This window comes from Ranitomeya variabilis, chromosome 2 (assembly GCF_051348905.1).
Source record: "Ranitomeya variabilis isolate aRanVar5 chromosome 2, aRanVar5.hap1, whole genome shotgun sequence".
NCBI classification, from domain to species: domain Eukaryota; kingdom Metazoa; phylum Chordata; class Amphibia; order Anura; family Dendrobatidae; genus Ranitomeya; species Ranitomeya variabilis.
The window spans coordinates 263,957,485-263,974,387 of NC_135233.1; the positions used below are offsets into that span (position 1 = coordinate 263,957,485).

The following is a 16,903-nucleotide window of genomic DNA, read 5'->3' on the forward strand; positions in this document are numbered from 1 at the left end:
TGCGTTTTTTTGTCGCAATCCTTGCGCAATCGACCGCATGCGTTTCCAGGTGGCAAATTGACGCCTCTAAAAATTACTACATGTTGCATTTCCACGCCAAGCCGCAAACGATGAGACGGCGCATGTGTCGTCAAACGCGGCAAAACGCGAACAAACAAAAACGCATGCGTCCCTAATGTTAAATATAGGAATACACAACGCATGCGGATATATGCGGTACAAACGCTGCGGACACAACCGCAAATGTGAAACCAGCCTTAGTGATGGGTCCTCTCCTTAGTGTTGGGGTACTCTTCCACTGTTTTGTCGTTTCTCGCCTTAGGCTTCTTTCACACTTCAGTTGGCAGGCGGCCGTCAGAATGCGTCGTCGCGACGCATGCCTTCAAAATAGTGAAAAATGGATGTAACTCATCCAGTTTCCTGACAGATGCGTCGCTGAATGAGAGAGAGAGAGAGAGAGAGAGAGAGAGAGAGAGAGAGAGAGAGAGAGAGAGAGAGAGAGAGAGAGAGAGAGAGAGAGAGAGAGAGAGAGAGGTAGAAAATCCTTCCAGGCATGCTCAGAATGGAAAAACGGGATAGGTCGCTGGATTCCTGTTTTTGACAGTCAGCGACGGATCCTGCATCCATAGGCTTCCATTATAGCCAACGACGGGCAGCACAGGACCCGTCGCTGAGCAATTTTCGGACGTGCAGAAAAGACGTTCCTCTGAACGTTTTCTCCGCCCGACGGACCACAATTTTCCAACGGATCAAGTGCACGATGGATGAAACGGATGGCCATCCGTCACAATCCGTCGCTAATACAAGTCTATGGGAAAAACCAGGATCCAGCAGAAAAATTTGCTGGATCCTGTTTTTTCAAAAATCGACGGATTTCGACTGGAGCTAAAAGACGGAAGTGTGAAAGAGGCCTGTGTTGACGTCCTGTCCCCAGCGTTGGGCCGTTTCTCTCCCGTGTTGTGGTCCTCGCCTCAGTTTTGGGTCCTGTTCCCTGTGGCTGGCTGGGCTGCAGTTCCTCCTCCCTCCAGGTGGTGGCAGCAGAGCCGGAATGAATCACAGGGTGGTGGCCGCTGAGGTTTTATCTTCCGCACTTTTCTGCTCGCTCGCTGTCAGTTCGGGTGTCGGTGCCGAGGTTTCCTGAGCTGTGAGCGGCCCCGCTGTACGGTGAGTACCCCCGCCGCCGGAGAGAACAGTCGGAGTCTGTGCAGTTTTTTTTTATTAACTGTTCTATGTGCGCACAATCTCCATATATAGCCAGTCTCACATTGCTGATAACGAGTGCAGTCTGGGAGTACAGGGATATGTGTGTGAGGTGGCGGCAGTCCTGTGCAAGGGATGAGGGAAGGAGATGCAGTCCTGTGAAAGGGATGAGGGGAGGAGGTGGCAGTCCTGTGCAAGGGTTGAGAAGAGGTGGCGGTCTTGTGCAAGGGATGAGTGAAGGAGGTGACAGTCCTGTGCAAGGGATGAGGGGAGGAGGTGGCGGTCCTGTGCAAGTGTTGAGGAGAAGAGGGGAGGGGGTGGCGGTCCAGTGCAAGCAATGAGGGGAGTAGGTGGCGGTCCTGTGCAAGGGATGAGGGAAGGAAGTGGCAGTCCTGTGCAAGGGATGAGGGAAGGAGGTTACAGTCCTGTGCAAGAGATGAGGTGGCAGTCCTGTGCAAGCAATGAGGGGAGGAGGTGGCGGTCCTGTGCAAGGGATGAGGGAAGGAGGTGGCGGTCCTGTGCAAGGGATGAGGAGAAGAGGTGGCGTTCCTGTGCAAGGGATGAGGGGAGGAGGTGGCGTTCCTGTGCAAGGGATGAGGAGAAGAGGTGGCGTTCCTGTGCAAGGGATGAGGAGAAGAGGTGGCGTTCCTGTGCAAGGGATGAGGAGAAGAGGTGGCGTTCCTGTGCAAGGGATGAGGGGAGGAGGTAGCGTTCCTGTGCAAGAGATGAGGGAAAGAGGTGGCGGTCCTGTGCAATAGATGGGAGGAGGTGGGGGTCCTGTGCAAGGGATGAAAGGAGGAGGTGGCGGTCCTGTGCAAGAGATGAGGGGAGTAGGTGGCATTCCTGTGCAATAGATAGGAGGTGGCAGTCCTGTGCAAGAGATGAGAGGTTGGCAGTCCTGTGCAAGAGATGAGGGGTTGACAGTCCTGTGCAAGGGATGAGGGAATGAGGTGGCAGTCCTGTACAAGAGATGAGGGGAGGCGGCGGCAGTCCTGTGCAAGAGATGGAGGCGTTGGCGGCATTCGTGACGAGGTGGCAGTCCTGTGCAAGAGAGGAGGAGGCGGAAGTCCTGTGCAAGAGATGAGGGGAGGAGGCGGAAGTCCTGTGCAAGAGATGAGGGGAGGAGGCGGCAGTGCTGTGCAAGAGATGAGGTAGCAGTCCTGTGCAATAGATGAGGGGAGGAGGTGGCGGTCCTGTGCAAGAGATGAGGGGAGGAGGGAGCAGTCCTGTGCAAGAGATGAGGAGAGGAGGTGGCGGTCCTGTGCAAGCAATGAGGGTAGGAGGTGGCGGTCCTGTGCAAGGGATGAGGGAAGGAGGTGACGGTCCTGTGCAAGGGATGAGGGAAGGAGGTGGCGGTCCTGTGCAAGGGATGAGGGAAGGAGGTGGCGGTCCTGTGCAAGGGATGAGGGAAGGAGGTGGCGGTCCTGTGCAAGGGATGAGGGAAGGAGGTGGCGGTCCTGTGCAAGGGATGAGGGAAGGAGGGTGACGGTCCTGTGCAAGGGATGAGGGAATGAGGTGGCAGTCCTGTACAAGAGATGAGGGGAGGCGGCGGCAGTCCTGTGCAAGAGATGGAGGTGTTGGCGGCAGTCATGAGGTGGCAGTCCTGTGCAAGAGGGGAGGAGGTGGCAGTCCTGTGCAAGATGAGGAGGCAGTCCTGTGCAAGAGAAGAGGGGAGGAGGCGGCAGTGCTGTGCAAGAGATGAGGTAGCAGTCCTGTGCAATAGATGAGGGGAGGAGGTGGCGGTCCTGTGCAAGAGATGAGGGGGAGGAGGTGGCAGTCCTGTGCAAGAGATGAGATGAGATGAGGGGAGGGGGTGGCGGTCCAGTGCAAGCAATGAGGGAAGGAGGTGGCAGTCCTGTGCAAGCAATGAGGGGAGTAGATGGCAGTCCTGTGCAAGGGATGAGGGAAGGAGGTTACAGTCCTGTGCAAGAGATGAGGAGAGGAGGTGGCAGTCCTGTGCAAGCAATGAGGGGAGGAGGTGGTGGTCCTGTGCAAGGGATGAGGGAAGGAGGTGGCAGTCCTGTGCAAGGGATTAGGAAAGGAGGTTACAGTCCTGTGCAAGAGATGAGAGGAGGTGGCAGTCCAGTGCAAGCAATGAGGGGTTGACAGTCCTGTTCAAGGGATGATGGAATGAGGTGGCAGTCCTGTGCAGGGGAGGAGGTGGCGATCCTGTGCAAGGGATGAGGGGAGGAGGTGGCGATCCTGTGCAAGGGATGAGGGGAGGAGGTGGCGATCCTGTGCAAGAGATGAGGGGAGGAGGTGGCGGTCCTGTGCAAGCAATGAGGGGTTGACAGTCCTGTGCAAGGGAATGAAGTGGCAGTCCTGTGTCAGGTGTAGAGGCCTCTATCACTCCCATCATCCTTGAGTGCGGGGGCTCACAATCTGTACTTTCCCTCTTCTTCGGTAGCTCCTGCCATGTTTTCTATACCCTCTGTGCAGGGATGTTGGGGGTTGTAGTGAAGGGGTGCAGGCTTTTTTACCTGTCTAGCGTGACATTTCCATGTACTCCCCCCGGCCTGCTGACAGTGGGGGGCTCAGCCCCCTCCCCTATATCCGCACCTGTGGTTTAGAATTTGGTTCCTCGCCTTTGTAAGATCTTTGCTTGCTGTAAGTGATTGTGAACGTGAATCTGAGGCTCCAGATCTCACAGGAGGGTTGTTACAAAGTGCCGTCCTCTGTGCGCTGATACATTGTAACAAACCTTCAGCTGTTTGTTTGCAGTTTATGTATGCAAACAAGATTGTTTTGGTTCAGTGACAGCAAGCAGTGCTAATGGGAGAGTCTGTAATCTGGTCCTCCCAGCCCTGGTGGTGACGGGCGGCTGTCTGCACTGTGTTTTCTGTGGTTACAACAGGCGACGGGTGTAATTGTAGAGACGGCGTCGTCGTCTGCAGAGCGGGAGGGGAATATGGCTGCTCACCGCGTGGACTGGTCACATGACCGGCGATCACCATGCTACTTGGGTCTTGCTCTAGGGGCGGCCATGGATCGCCGTTACTGGCCATTGGTGCTGCATTGCTGTCACCTGCCTGTGCGGTGTTCCGATCTCCTAAATGCGTCTTTTGTGTCTGGATCTCGTAGATCGTTGCTCTTTTTGAGGCAGGGGTTTTTCCTCTGAACTGTGACTGTCGTGGTGATGGAAAATGGCCCCGAGCCTCCTGCGCGGCGTGCTTGGTGTAGCCGTGCTGAGGTGGGGCCTGGGTGCGGCTCTGCTACATCCACACCTGTGCTGAGCCAATATCAGAATGAGCCTCTGGGCGAGGAGCCGCCACGTTTCAGGACTTGTATACGTACGAGGGGCGACGGACCACCACAGCAGCCCCCTAAAATAGAGGGGCAATCAAGTTCTGTTTCTTGATGCCCAAAATAACCTAGGTCCCCAGCATTGCTGTTCTCGCCTTGCGCCCCTTGGGCCTCCTGGCACTGCTGTCCTCGTCTTGCGCCCTTCGGGCCCCTGTCCCCATCCTGCCCCCTCTGCAAGCCCCCCTGTTGTCCCCATCCTGCTGCCCACTCAGGCCCCCTGGTTGTCTCCCGTTTAATCACTTCCACAGCTGCAGTCCCATGTAAATTGAACCTCCTCAACTGTTTTTAAAAGTTGTGCAACTTTCTAGTTTGATTTCTGTAAGTTCTTTACCTTCTGCTTGTTGTCTGCGAATAAGATCACTCTTGTTCACATGAAGAGGCAGAAAATGATCCTGTCTGTGCTGCTCATAGCTGGAGGCTGGTAACATTGTATTGGTACAGGTTATTCTGTGTCTTGAATGATAGTGCTGAAGCTAGTCTGCAGGAGCCTGCGCTGGCCCTTTAAATTTCTGTCCTGGTAGTTGTGGGGGCCACCCCCAGTGATAATATAATATCCTGTGGTTTATTACTCTCCAGTTATGAACACCCCCTCTCCCCACATTAGTTTCCGGATGTTTTTATTTCCTCTGTTCATAAATTGTTTCTGTTGCTAAGAAACCGGACCCCCAAACAATTATTATCATCCTCATTCTATTCTGGGGAATGTGCGGCCTCCGCACTTCCCTTTTTTGAAAGGAGACACTGGGTGCGATGGATTTCCATCCAGCAGCAGTTTTTAACCCTGCAGTCAGATGATTGCTGTCAGTTAATGGAGAAACAGACCCACAATGGATTGAGCCAAATAAACTGGATTCCAGCTCTTAAAGCAGTGACCTAAAATACTACCTCCATGATCCTGCGCTCCTGTATAGGTGCATCTCCCCCCTCATGTGACTGCCATCATGCGTTTATAGCAGCCGAACCTGGACGTAATTATCAAAAGGACATGGAGGCCGGCTCTGCACCCTCCCTACCCCCACTTGGAGGCTGGCTGGGCACCCCCCTCTCACAAATACTGTGCCCTCTCCTTTCTCAAGCCTGTACATTGCGCACACTCACTTATAATGTGCCCCCTGAGCCCGTGCATAGCATATGCTTGCTTATACTGTGCCCTCCTGAGCCTGCACACACTGCGCGCTCAGTTATACTGTGCCCTCCTGAGCCTGCACACACTGCGCGCTCAGTTATACTGTGCCCTCCCAAGCCTGCACACGCTGTACGCTCACTTATACTGTGCCCCCCCCGAGCCTGCACACGCTGCACGATAACTTATACTGTGCCCTCCTGAGCCTGCACAAGCAGCACGCTCACTTATACTGTGCTCTCCCGAGCCTGCACACGCAGCACGCTCACTTATACTGTGCCCCCTGAGCCCGTGCATAGCATATGCTTGCTTATACTGTGCCCTCCTGAGCCTGCACACGCTGCACGCTTACTTATACTGTGCCCTCCTGAGCCTGCACACGCAGCACGCTCACTTATACTGTGCCCTCCCGAGTCTGCACACGCAGCACGCTCACTTATACTGTGCCCTCCCGAGTCTGCACACGCGGCACGCTCACTTATACTGTGCCCTCCCGAGTCTGCACACGCGGCACGCTCACTTATACTGTGCCCTCCCGAGCCTGCACACGCGGCACGCTTACTTATACTGTGCCCTCCCGAGCCTGCACACGCAGCACGCTTACTTATACTGTGCCCTCCCGAGCCTGCACACGCGGCACGCTCACTTATACTGTGCCCTCCCGAGCCTGCACACGCGGCACGCTCACTTATACTGTGCCCTCCCGAGCCTGCACACGCAGCACGCTCACTTATACTGTGCCCTCCCGAGCCTGCACACGCAGCACGCTCACTTATACTGTGCCCTCCCGAGCCTGCACACGCAGCACGCTCACTTATACTGTGCCCTCCCGAGCCTGCACACGCAGCACGCTCACTTATACTGTGCCCTCCCGAGCCTGCACACGCAGCACGCTCACTTACACTGTGCCCTCCCGAGCCTGCACACGCAGCACGCTCACTTATACTGTGCCCTCCCGAGCCTGCACACGCAGCACGCTCACTTATACTGTGCCCTCCCGAGCCTGCACACGCAGCACGCTCACTTATACTGTGCCCTCCCGAGCCTGCACACGCAGCACGCTCACTTATACTGTGCCCTCCCGAGCCTGCACACGCAGCACGCTCACTTATACTGTGCCCTCCCGAGCCTGCACACGCAGCACGCTCACTTATACTGTGCCCTCCCGAGCCTGCACACGCAGCACGCTCACTTATACTGTGCCCTCCCGAGCCTGCACACGCAGCACGCTCACTTATACTGTGCCCTCCCGAGCCTGCACACGCAGCACGCTCACTTATACTGTGCCCTCCCGAGCCTGCACACGCAGCACGCTCACTTATACTGTGCCCTCCCGAGCCTGCACACGCAGCACGCTCACTTATACTGTGCCCTCCCGAGCCTGCACACGCAGCACGCTCACTTATACTGTGCCCTCCCGAGCCTGCACACGCAGCACGCTCACTTATACTGTGCCCTCCCGAGCCTGCACACGCAGCACGCTCACTTATACTGTGCCCTCCCGAGCCTGCACACGCAGCACGCTCACTTATACTGTGCCCTCCCGAGCCTGCACACGCCGCACTCTCACTTATACTGTGCCCTCCCAAGCCTGCACACGCAGCACGCTCACTTATACTGTGCCTGCAGACCTACTCCTCTACTACAACATTCCAGATGTCATTGCTGCTCTGCTTTCATATTATGTCTGGTGTGAAGTCATTTTTGAAGACAGAGGATTCCTTTATGCACTGATCCAGCACTGTGGGACCAGAGGGTGCAATCTGGGAGGCCGTGCATGGTCTTACCCCTGTGATCTGTGCTCCCTCATAACCAGGTTTATATATTGTTGGCATGGTTCCTCCGAGGGGGGGTCCCCAGCTCTGGGTTTGGCTCTGGTGGGACCCCAGTGATGGGGGGGGAGGGGCTCCTGTCACAATCTTCTTGGGTTATAGTGGTACAGACACTTCTTCCATTGGGTGTAGTCTGACTTGTGACTAATTTTGAAGCAGTCCCAGTCCAGCCACCAGGACTCTCCCTGCCAGGTGCCTGTAGGATATCCTGACCAGCTGGGAGGATGAGCAGGGCCCACTCACAGCAGGAGCCGCTGTGCCTTCTAGGACACAACTCCTGCCAGGAAGTGCAGCAGAGGGTCTGCACTATGGGGGATGATCATAGCTGCAGTGTTGGTTCTGCATCCTTCGCCTGTACTCACTGTGGATCTGACATTGCATTCCAGAACTAGGAGGCTCAGGATGAGCAGAGCTCTAGGCCTCTCCCAGGGCCGGTGACTATTCTGGCTGCTCATCTCTGGGTGTCACACCCATAATACTGTGGCATCTTGGGGTCCCTGCACCCCCATAATCTCCCGGAGGAATCCTTACACTGTAATGGACTCTCAACTGTATTAGTGGTGATGACTAGTGTAGCTGAGTGCTGCTGTCCATAAATGGGTTAACTCCCTTGTATCTGAGCCCAAAAATATTTGTGGCTTTTGCGCAATGCTAGTGGAGAGACTGAGTCACTGCCGGTGGGGGCTCTGTAGGGATGCCATTGCTGTGGTCCAGTGGAATGATGGACTCGCGGGGTCTCATTCCCAACGACCATATTGGATGTTGGCTGACTTTCCCTGGAGCAGGAAAGGGGGGGACCCTCTGCTCCGCCAACTCGTCTGCACGTGATGGTGATAGTCCGCCCCGGGGGGGGGGGGTAAAGTTGGAAAGTGCCCAAATATAGAAATATTCGCATCACCCCCCACCTTACCGCACGGCTGCAGCTGCCCCCTCACCTCCCACCCTACACTACAGCTGAGATTCTTGAGACGCAGAATAGTGACCGCTGCTCTAGAGGTGACAGGAGCATAAGATGTAACAGCAGATCAGTGACTGCAGCTCTGGAGGTGACAAGGGTATACGATATAACAGCAGAGCAGTGACTGCAGCTCTAGAGGTGACAGGAGCATAAGATGTAACAGCAGAGCAGTGACTGCAGCTCTAGAGGTGACAGGAGCATAAGATGTAACAGCAGAGCAGTGACTGCAGCTCTAGAGGTGACTGGAGCATAAGATATAACAGCAGAGCAGTGACTGCAGCTCTAGAGGTGACTGGAGCATAAGATGTAACAGCAGAGCAGTGACTGCAGCTCTAGAGGTGACTGGAGCATAAGATATAACAGCAGAGCAGTGACTGCAGCTCTAGAGGTGACAGGAGCATAAGATGTAACAGCAGAGCAGTGACTGCAGCTCTAGAGGTGACAGGAGCATAAGATGTAACAGCAGAGCAGTGACTGCAGCTCTAGAGGTGACTGGAGCATAAGATATAACAGCAGAGCAGTGACTGCAGCTCTAGAGGTGACAGGAGCATAAGATGTAACAGCAGAGCAGTGACTGCAGCTCTAGAGGTGACAGGAGTGTAAGATATAACCGCAGAGCAGTGACTGCAGCTCTAGAGGTGACTGGAGCGTAAGATATAACCGCAGAGCAGTGACTGCAGCTCTAGAGGTGACTGGAATAGATGACGCTAGTTGCTTTAGACCGCCGGCACCATCCCAGTGATTATTTCTGGTGCTCGCGGTGAGCTTGGTGCAGCCTCTTAGATGTGGGATTTGCCGTGTCCGCGCCTGAATAATCACATGTCATTATAAGAGGATTAGACGGAGGTAAAGTCTGCTCCACCTGCGTATGGAGAGGCCAGTGATCAGAACGGGGTAATGAGGATGTGCAGCCATTTACTGCACGCAGCCCCACTAAGGATGGGAATCCTGAGCCAGCAGTCACATGACTAGATAGTTGGGGGAGACAAGTTTGCTGAGGACTACTTCTCTCATCATCCTGAGAATCACATTCAGAAGAGGGCAAAGTCCTGCTCACACAGCTGAGGTTTTGTTACTGTGTGTCGGGGTCTGTGGATGTTGCGTCAGGACCGGATTTCTTTGTGGCTAAGAATGTCCCCATTCACTTTCAGCAAGCAGAGATCTTGTGAATGATGGTGTTGTGCTTTGTGTGGGATGCTGGCTCTTCGGTGTGACAATCTCTCCTGTTTTTCAGCTGTCAAAGATGGTGGTTGATCACCCAGAGTTTGAGAAGGCGGGGAAAGCGCCGGGCCTGCAGGTCTGGAGGATCGAGAAGTTTGATCTGGTGGCCGTGCCGCAGAACCATTATGGATCCTTCTTCACCGGAGACGCCTACATCGTGCTGAGCACCATCAAGCAACGCTCTGGGAACCTGCAGTACGACCTCCATTACTGGCTGGGTGAGTGCTGGCACCGGGGTCTGCTGCCGTCCTGCACGCTCTACATTGTGGGGGCTGTGGGGTGCCAATCCACCAGTGCAGAGAATGCTGATGGCAGTGCCAGGTCACACGGCGGATGATGGAGGTTGTAGCAGTGCTTGGCGCTGTGTGATCATTTTATAATCCTAATCCAGGTAATCCTAATCCTCTCACCCACTGCAAGAACTCTCCGAAGTATGGTGCTAAGTATCCATCTACTGGGCTGATCCAAAGCGCTGAGATGCAGAGTGCCCCACCCCCTTGGTGTGGTGCTCTGTATGCCCCGCCCCTTTGTGTAGTGTGGTGCTTTGTATGCCCTGCCCCCTTGGTGTAGTGTAATACTCTGTATGTCCCGCCCCCTTGGTGTAGTGTGGTGCTCTGTATGCCCCGCCCCTTGGTGTAGTGTGGAGCTCTGTATGCCCCGCCCCCTTAGTGTAGTGTGGAGCTCTGTATGCCCCGCCCCCTTAGTGTAGTGTGGAGTTCTGTATACCCCACCCCCTTGGTGTAGTGTGCTCTATGCCCCTCCCCCTTTGTGTAATGTGCTCTATGCCCCGCCCCCTTGGTGTAATGTGCTCTGTATGCCCCGCCCCTTGGTGTAGTGTGGTGCTCTGTATGCCCCGCCCCTTGGTGTAGTGTGGAGCTCTGTATGCCCCGCCCCCTTAGTGCAGTGTGGAGTTCTGTATGCCCCACCCCCTTGGTGTAGTGTGCTCTGTATGCCCCACCCCCTTGGTGTAATGTTCTCTATGCCCCGCCCCTTGGTGTAATGTGCTCTGTATGCCCCGCCCCCTTGGTGTAGTGTGGTGCTCTGTACACACGGCCCCAGTGTCTTCTATCACTTTGATGGGAGTGGCTGACACCAGCGGGCAGTAGCTGGCATGCTGCAGTTCCAGTGGGTGGTGTCATGTGCTGCGTCTTCTTCCCTTAGGTGATGAGTGCACGCAGGATGAGAGCGGATCAGCCGCCATCTTCACGGTCCAGATGGACGATCACCTCGGAGGGAAGCCCATCCAGAACCGTGAGGTGCAGGGCTATGAGTCGCCCACCTTCATGGGATACTTTAAATCTGGCATCAAATACAAGGTGAGGAATCGGCTCTGTCATTAGTGTGTCAGGCTTTACACGAGGACTGTGTGCCTGCGGTGTGGGGGGCTGCTGCTGTGTGGGGGGACCGCTGCGTCCTGGCGCACACTGTTCACTGGTGCTGATCTGCGTCCTCTGTCCCCAGGCTGGCGGCGTGGCCTCAGGATTCACTCACGTGGTCCCGAATGATGTGAGCGTGGAGCGGCTGCTGCAGGTGAAGGGCCGGCGCCTGGCACGTGCCACAGAGGTGCCCGTGTCCTGGGGGAGCTTCACCCAGGGAGATTGCTTCATCCTGGACCTGGGAAATGTAAGTGTGGGCGACCACGGGGAGCAGCATGAAGACAGCAGGGAGCAATGTCACCTTCCCTTCCCTGTTGGGGCCATCTCACTTGCCCGCTCTTTTGCAGGAGATTTACCAATGGTGCGGATCAAAGGCAAACAGGTTTGAGAAGCTGAAGGCCACCGCCGTCGCCAAAGACATCCGGGACAATGAGCGCCACGGCCGCGCCAGAGTGTACGTGGTGGAAGAGGGGATGGAGCGTGAGAAGATGATCCAGGTGCTGAATCTCTATGGGGATTCTGGGACAATGTGCAGTGCGTGCAGCTTTCCCTGCATGAGTGGGGCTAGGCATCATCTGATTACTGCTTTCCTATTGGACAGTAGATGGTCACATGACCGCAGCTGCGCAGGGGGCGTTGCACAGCTTTCCTGATAACAGCTTACACTTTGTGCAGAACCTTCGCTTGTCATGTGGCCGCCATCTTGTGGGGGGTTGGGAACACATGACTGGCATCCTGAGGTTGGAGGTAAATTCCTGCATCTGGAATACATTTGTGAGACCCTGAGCAGTCGGATCTGGTTACAGGGAGATGAACGATCCAGACAGAGCCTGAAGGTGGTGGCCATTGCTTCACCGCTGTGTATGGGTCGAGGTAAAGCGCCCCCATAGAGTAGTGGATGTGCCCCTAAAATGTCTGGCCCTGGGAGGATGCCCCCCTCCCCCACCTGTAACTCTTTGTCTGGCCCCGGGAGAACACCCCTCCCTGTAGCACTTTGTCTGGCCCCTGGAGGAAAACCCCCTCCTGCAGCATTGTCTGTCTCCGGGAGGACACCCCTCCCTGTAGCGCTTTGTCTGGCCCCTGGAGAGGATACCTCCCACCTGTAGCGCTTTGGCTCCAGGAGGATACCCCTCCCTGTATCGCTTTGCCTGGCCCCGGGAGGATACCCCCCCACCTGTAGCGCTTTGTCTGTCCCCGGGAGGATACCTTTCCCTGTAGCACTTTGTCTGGCCCCTGGAGGAAACCTCCCTCCTGCAGCACTGTCTGTCTCCGGGAGGACACCCCTCCCTGTAGCGCTTTGTCTGGCCCCTGGAGGATACCTCCCACCTGTAGCGCTTTGGCCCCTGGAGGATACCTCCCACCTGTAGCGCTTTGGCTCCGGGAGGATACCCCTCCCTGTATCGCTTTGTCTGGCCCCGGGAGGATACCCCCCCCCACCTGTAGCGCTTTGTCTGGCCCCGGGAGGATACCCCTCCCTGTAGCGCTTTGTCTGGCCCCGGGAGGATACCCCCCCCACCTGTAGCGCTTTGTCTGGCCCCGGGAGGATACCCCTCCCTGTAGCGCTTTGTCTGGCCCCGGGAGGACACCCCTCCCTGTAGCGCTTTGTCTGGCCACTGGAGGATATCTCCCACCTGTAGCTCTTTGTCTGGCTCCGGGAGGATACCCCCCCACCTGTAGCGCTTTGTCTGGCCCCAGGAGGATACCCCTCCCTGTAGCGCTTTGTCTGGCTCTGGGAGGATGCCCCTCCGTGTAGCGCTTTGTCTGGCCCCGGGAGGATGCCCCTCCGTGTAGCGCTTTATCTGGCCCCGGGAGGATGCCCCCTACAATGCCTCGCCACAGTAAGATGTCTCAGATCTCCAGTCCTTGGTGCTGTGGGTTAATGTTGCCCACAGGCCGTTGCCCACAAGCCGTTGCCCGTCCTATAGTACCTCCCTGTACGGTGCCCTCCTGTGCTCTTTGCTGCTGTGAGTGCGGAGTCCTGTGGTCGGGGCAGGAGTTGATGTTATTACAGAGGGCTGCAGCCCAATCACTGAACACTGCAGGCTGCCAAGTTAATACCCATTATGCTGGGAGTTGTGGTGCCCGGTACTGCAGATGTTTATGGATGTCTGATGGTCTGACATCAGATTAGCGGGTGCAGCTATGAATCCATTACCGCTTCCCTTTCGCTTTCACAGGTTCTGGGGGAGAAACCAGATTTGCCGGAGGGAACAGATGATGATGTGAAAGCTGATGCCACAAACAGGAAGCTGGCGAAGCTGTACAGGGTGAGTGCCAGGCGCCCCGTACCTTCTCCGTGCAGCCACAAACACTGACATCTCTCCTGGTTTCCAGGTGTCTAATGGTGGCGGGGCGATGTCCGTCTCTCTGGTCGCTGATGAAAACCCCTTCACGCAATCTGCTCTCAACTCTGACGACTGCTTCATCCTGGACCACGGATCTGATGGCAAGATCTTTGTCTGGAAAGGTTCGTATCGAGCGTGACGTGGCAGAAATAGGAGAGGGGACAGGGCCACATCCACGAAGCTTTGCTCAGGAGTGGAAACTGCCTGGTCCTCAGCGAGGGAAGCGTTAGTGTGGCTCCAACTGTGGCATTGTAACGGCCGCTGCGCCAGCAGGGGTAGTCCTTCCATCTTAGGTGTTATACATAAGAAGCTCCAGCCATTCACTGCCTCCGCTTAGTGATGATGAGTGGTGTCTTGTTCATTCCGCCTGCGACCACCGTTACCAGGCTGCAGCGGGGGTGGCTTTCAGCTCTTCTAGAGGGGGCACCAGCTGGAATATTAAGGTCTCAATGGGGCAGTCCCTAGTGTACCTCTTATCCATGTGACTGTAATTGTGCTAAACGGTACAGCCCCTGGTGACTCCTGACCCCTCGTGAGCCCTTGGTGGCCCATTCTCCTGCTCTCCTTTTGGCCTTCCCCCTGAAGGTGATATGCATAACCTCCATCTTGCCTTCCTTACAGGTAAAGACGCCAACATGGAGGAGAAGAAGATGGCTCTTAAAACCGCTACCGAGTTTATATCCAAAATGGGATATCCCAAGCAGACACAGGTGAGGGGTGAGGATCAGCCGCAGCGAGTGTAATCCTCCCCACATTCCAGGCCAGAGCAGGGGACTTACAAGAGACATACTGGAAACAGTCAGCAGGCTAGTGGACGGACCTCCGGTAATGGTTTGGCTGAGGTGTTAATGCGTGAGTTTATCATCCTGTAGATGACCCTTTCCATCTTCAGAGCCCGCAGAAGCTGCACATGTAGGGTAGGCTGAGGGATTTCATCTCTGAGGCTGATGTGTGACCTAGAACATGGTGATCAGGAGCACTGAAGGAGTAGCACTCCCATCTCTGAGGAGGTCTCCAAGTGATGCTCGAGGTCTCCACATGGGGGTGCTATACACACGTCCATTGCTTCTGTCTCTGCAGGTACAAATCCTCCCTGAGTCTGGGGAGACTCCACTCTTCAAGCAATTCTTCAAGAACTGGCGCGATAAGGATCAGACTGAGGGAATGGGCATCGCGTACATCCCCAACCACATCGCCAAGATCGAGAACGTTCCATTTGATGTCAGCTCCCTGCATGAGTCCCCGGCCATGGCTGCGCAGCACGGGATGGTGGATGATGGGAGGGGTGAGAAGCAGGTGAGGCCTGATCTCCTGGGGTCATCACTGCAGATGGTGGTGGTAGTACCATGTATCTCCTGCAGGTGGCAGCATACTCACCTGCACACTCTTGTAGATTTGGCGCATTGAATCATCAGAGAAGGTTCCGGTAGCGGCGTCTATGCACGGTCAGTTCTACGGAGGAGACAGTTACATCATCCTGTACAACTACAGCCACGGTGGGAAGAAAGGACAGATCATCTACACCTGGTAATGACCACAGTGCAGTCCTATGTAAATGATGTCCCATCAGCACCTGGTAATGACCATAGAGCAGTCCAATGTAAATGCTTCATCAGCATCTGGTAATGACCATAGAGCAGTCCTATGTAAATAATGCCTCATCAGCACCTGGTAATGACCATAGAGCAGTCCAATGTAAATGCTTCATCAGCATCTGGTAATGACCATAGAGCAGTCCTATGTAAATAATGCCTCATCAACACCTGGTAATGACAATAGAGCAATCCCATGTAAATGATGGACCATCAGCACCTGGTAATGACCATAGGTCAGTCCTATGTAAATGATGCCTCAGCATTGCCTCCTTTCTGGATCTTTCTTCTGGCCATTTGTTCCTTCACCATTTTCTAGATCTTCTGTTGCTGACTGAGTTTCTATATCTGTTCTAGTTGTCAGTGAACATGACCTCTTATGCATGGCGATAAACTGAAACTGAGAAAATGGGGTATGACGGAGCTCCAGTCTGTGAACATTAGTCTTCTATACCTTCCTGCAGTATGGGGGTCCTCCTCTGATGTTGGGGTCTCTATTATTGGGGGTGTGTGGACCTTGCTCTCAACCTAATTTCACGTTGGGTCTGACATCTGGTCTCATTACAGGCAAGGACTGGACTCCTCAAAGGATGAGATCACTGCCTCTGCCTTCCTGAGCGCCCAGCTGGACGAAGAGCTAGGAGGCGGCCCAGTGCAGGTCAGCATCATGGCATGTTCTCACACAGCAGATGTGCGGGACAATGTCAGAGCAGCCGCTCAGGGGGGGAGGGAAATGGATAAAGGGAACCCACACTCCCATCTATTATAGAGCACAAATTCCATGAACATGATACTGCATCCATCATAATTGGGGACTCCTCACATACTGCTTATGTATATTACACACCCGTTATACTAATGACCCTCAGCTTCTGCTCCACTGCGAGCGTGATCCAAGTGTCAGTGCCCTGTGCTCCGATCCTCTCATATCAGAGAATGGCAGCACAAGTGCGGAGGAGACAGAGAAAGTTATTTCTCCATCGCCTGTCTCTGGGTAGATCGGACGGCACTGGGATGACAGTGTGCAGTCCAATGTTTCACACGCACCCATAGACTTGTATGGCTGCCAGTGAGCCGAGTCTTGCTGCCAATCTGCTGCATGCTGAGATTGTTTTCTCATAGCTCCTCACATACAGGTGTGTGTACTATATATAGACTACTCGGGGTCTCTTCATCAGGCGTAGAATAACACAAAATCTGAAGATTCACATATTTATACACAACAGGTCACAGGATTAAGGCAATAGATAAGACAAGTGACCTGAAGCTGAACTACCAGTATGGGCGGGGGAGAAACAGCTGTGACTGCAAATATTGGAATGCAAATATTGGAACAGTTCAGTATTCGTGTGTGTGTGTGTGTGTGTGTATATGTATATATATATATATATATATGTATGTGTATATATATATATATATATATGTATATATATGTATATATATGTATATATATGTATATATATGTATATATATGTATATATATGTATATATATATGTATGTGTATATATATATATATATATATATATATATATATATATATATATATATATATATATATATATATATATATATTCGCACACGCACGCACACCCACTCTAGTTACGCACACCCACTCTAGTGGTGACTGTATATACATACACATCTCTGTGAGGATCTCCCTCTAGTGGTGACTGTGTGTGCATACACATCTCTGTGACGGTCTCCCTCTAGTGGTGATTGTGTGTACATACACATCTCTGTGAGGATCTCCCTCTAGTGGTGACTGTGTATACATACACATCTCTGTGAGGATGTCCCTCTGGTGACTGTATATGCCCACATCTGTATGGCACTGTATTATACACATGTGCACACGCATGTACACAAACTTGGTATTTCATTCAGCTTCTCCACACTGATCTTTCCTACCTCAGCCTGTTGCCAAAACTTGGTATGCTTTTCAACTTTCAACC

General features: G+C 54.1%; 1 protein-coding gene and 1 long non-coding RNA gene across 3 annotated transcripts in view; one reads left to right on the top strand and one right to left on the bottom strand.

The window, feature by feature from the left end:
- Window positions 1-920: 920 nt before the first annotated feature.
- The window catches only part of GSN (gelsolin), a 29,333-nt gene continuing 13,350 nt past the window's right edge, over window positions 921-16,903 (top strand). The window contains exons 1-11 of one of the 2 annotated variants that reach the window (XM_077284870.1): window positions 921-1,164; window positions 9,651-9,855; window positions 10,799-10,953; window positions 11,099-11,260; window positions 11,361-11,510; window positions 13,191-13,280; window positions 13,348-13,480; window positions 13,980-14,068; window positions 14,439-14,654; window positions 14,752-14,885; window positions 15,518-15,608. In XM_077284870.1, the coding sequence (XP_077140985.1) occupies window positions 9,660-9,855; window positions 10,799-10,953; window positions 11,099-11,260; window positions 11,361-11,510; window positions 13,191-13,280; window positions 13,348-13,480; window positions 13,980-14,068; window positions 14,439-14,654; window positions 14,752-14,885; window positions 15,518-15,608 (1,416 nt within the window). In that variant the 5' untranslated portion in view covers window positions 921-1,164; window positions 9,651-9,659. The remainder of the gene's footprint in view (window positions 1,165-9,650; window positions 9,856-10,798; window positions 10,954-11,098; window positions 11,261-11,360; window positions 11,511-13,190; window positions 13,281-13,347; window positions 13,481-13,979; window positions 14,069-14,438; window positions 14,655-14,751; window positions 14,886-15,517; window positions 15,609-16,903) is intronic. The other variant, XM_077284869.1, reaches the window with a different exon arrangement.
- Window positions 11,974-12,819, bottom strand: LOC143805468 (uncharacterized). Its single transcript, XR_013221249.1, has 3 exons — window positions 12,685-12,819; window positions 12,368-12,567; window positions 11,974-12,332 (listed from the first exon to the last, which is right to left on the bottom strand). It is a non-coding gene; the product is annotated as an uncharacterized LOC143805468 (long non-coding RNA).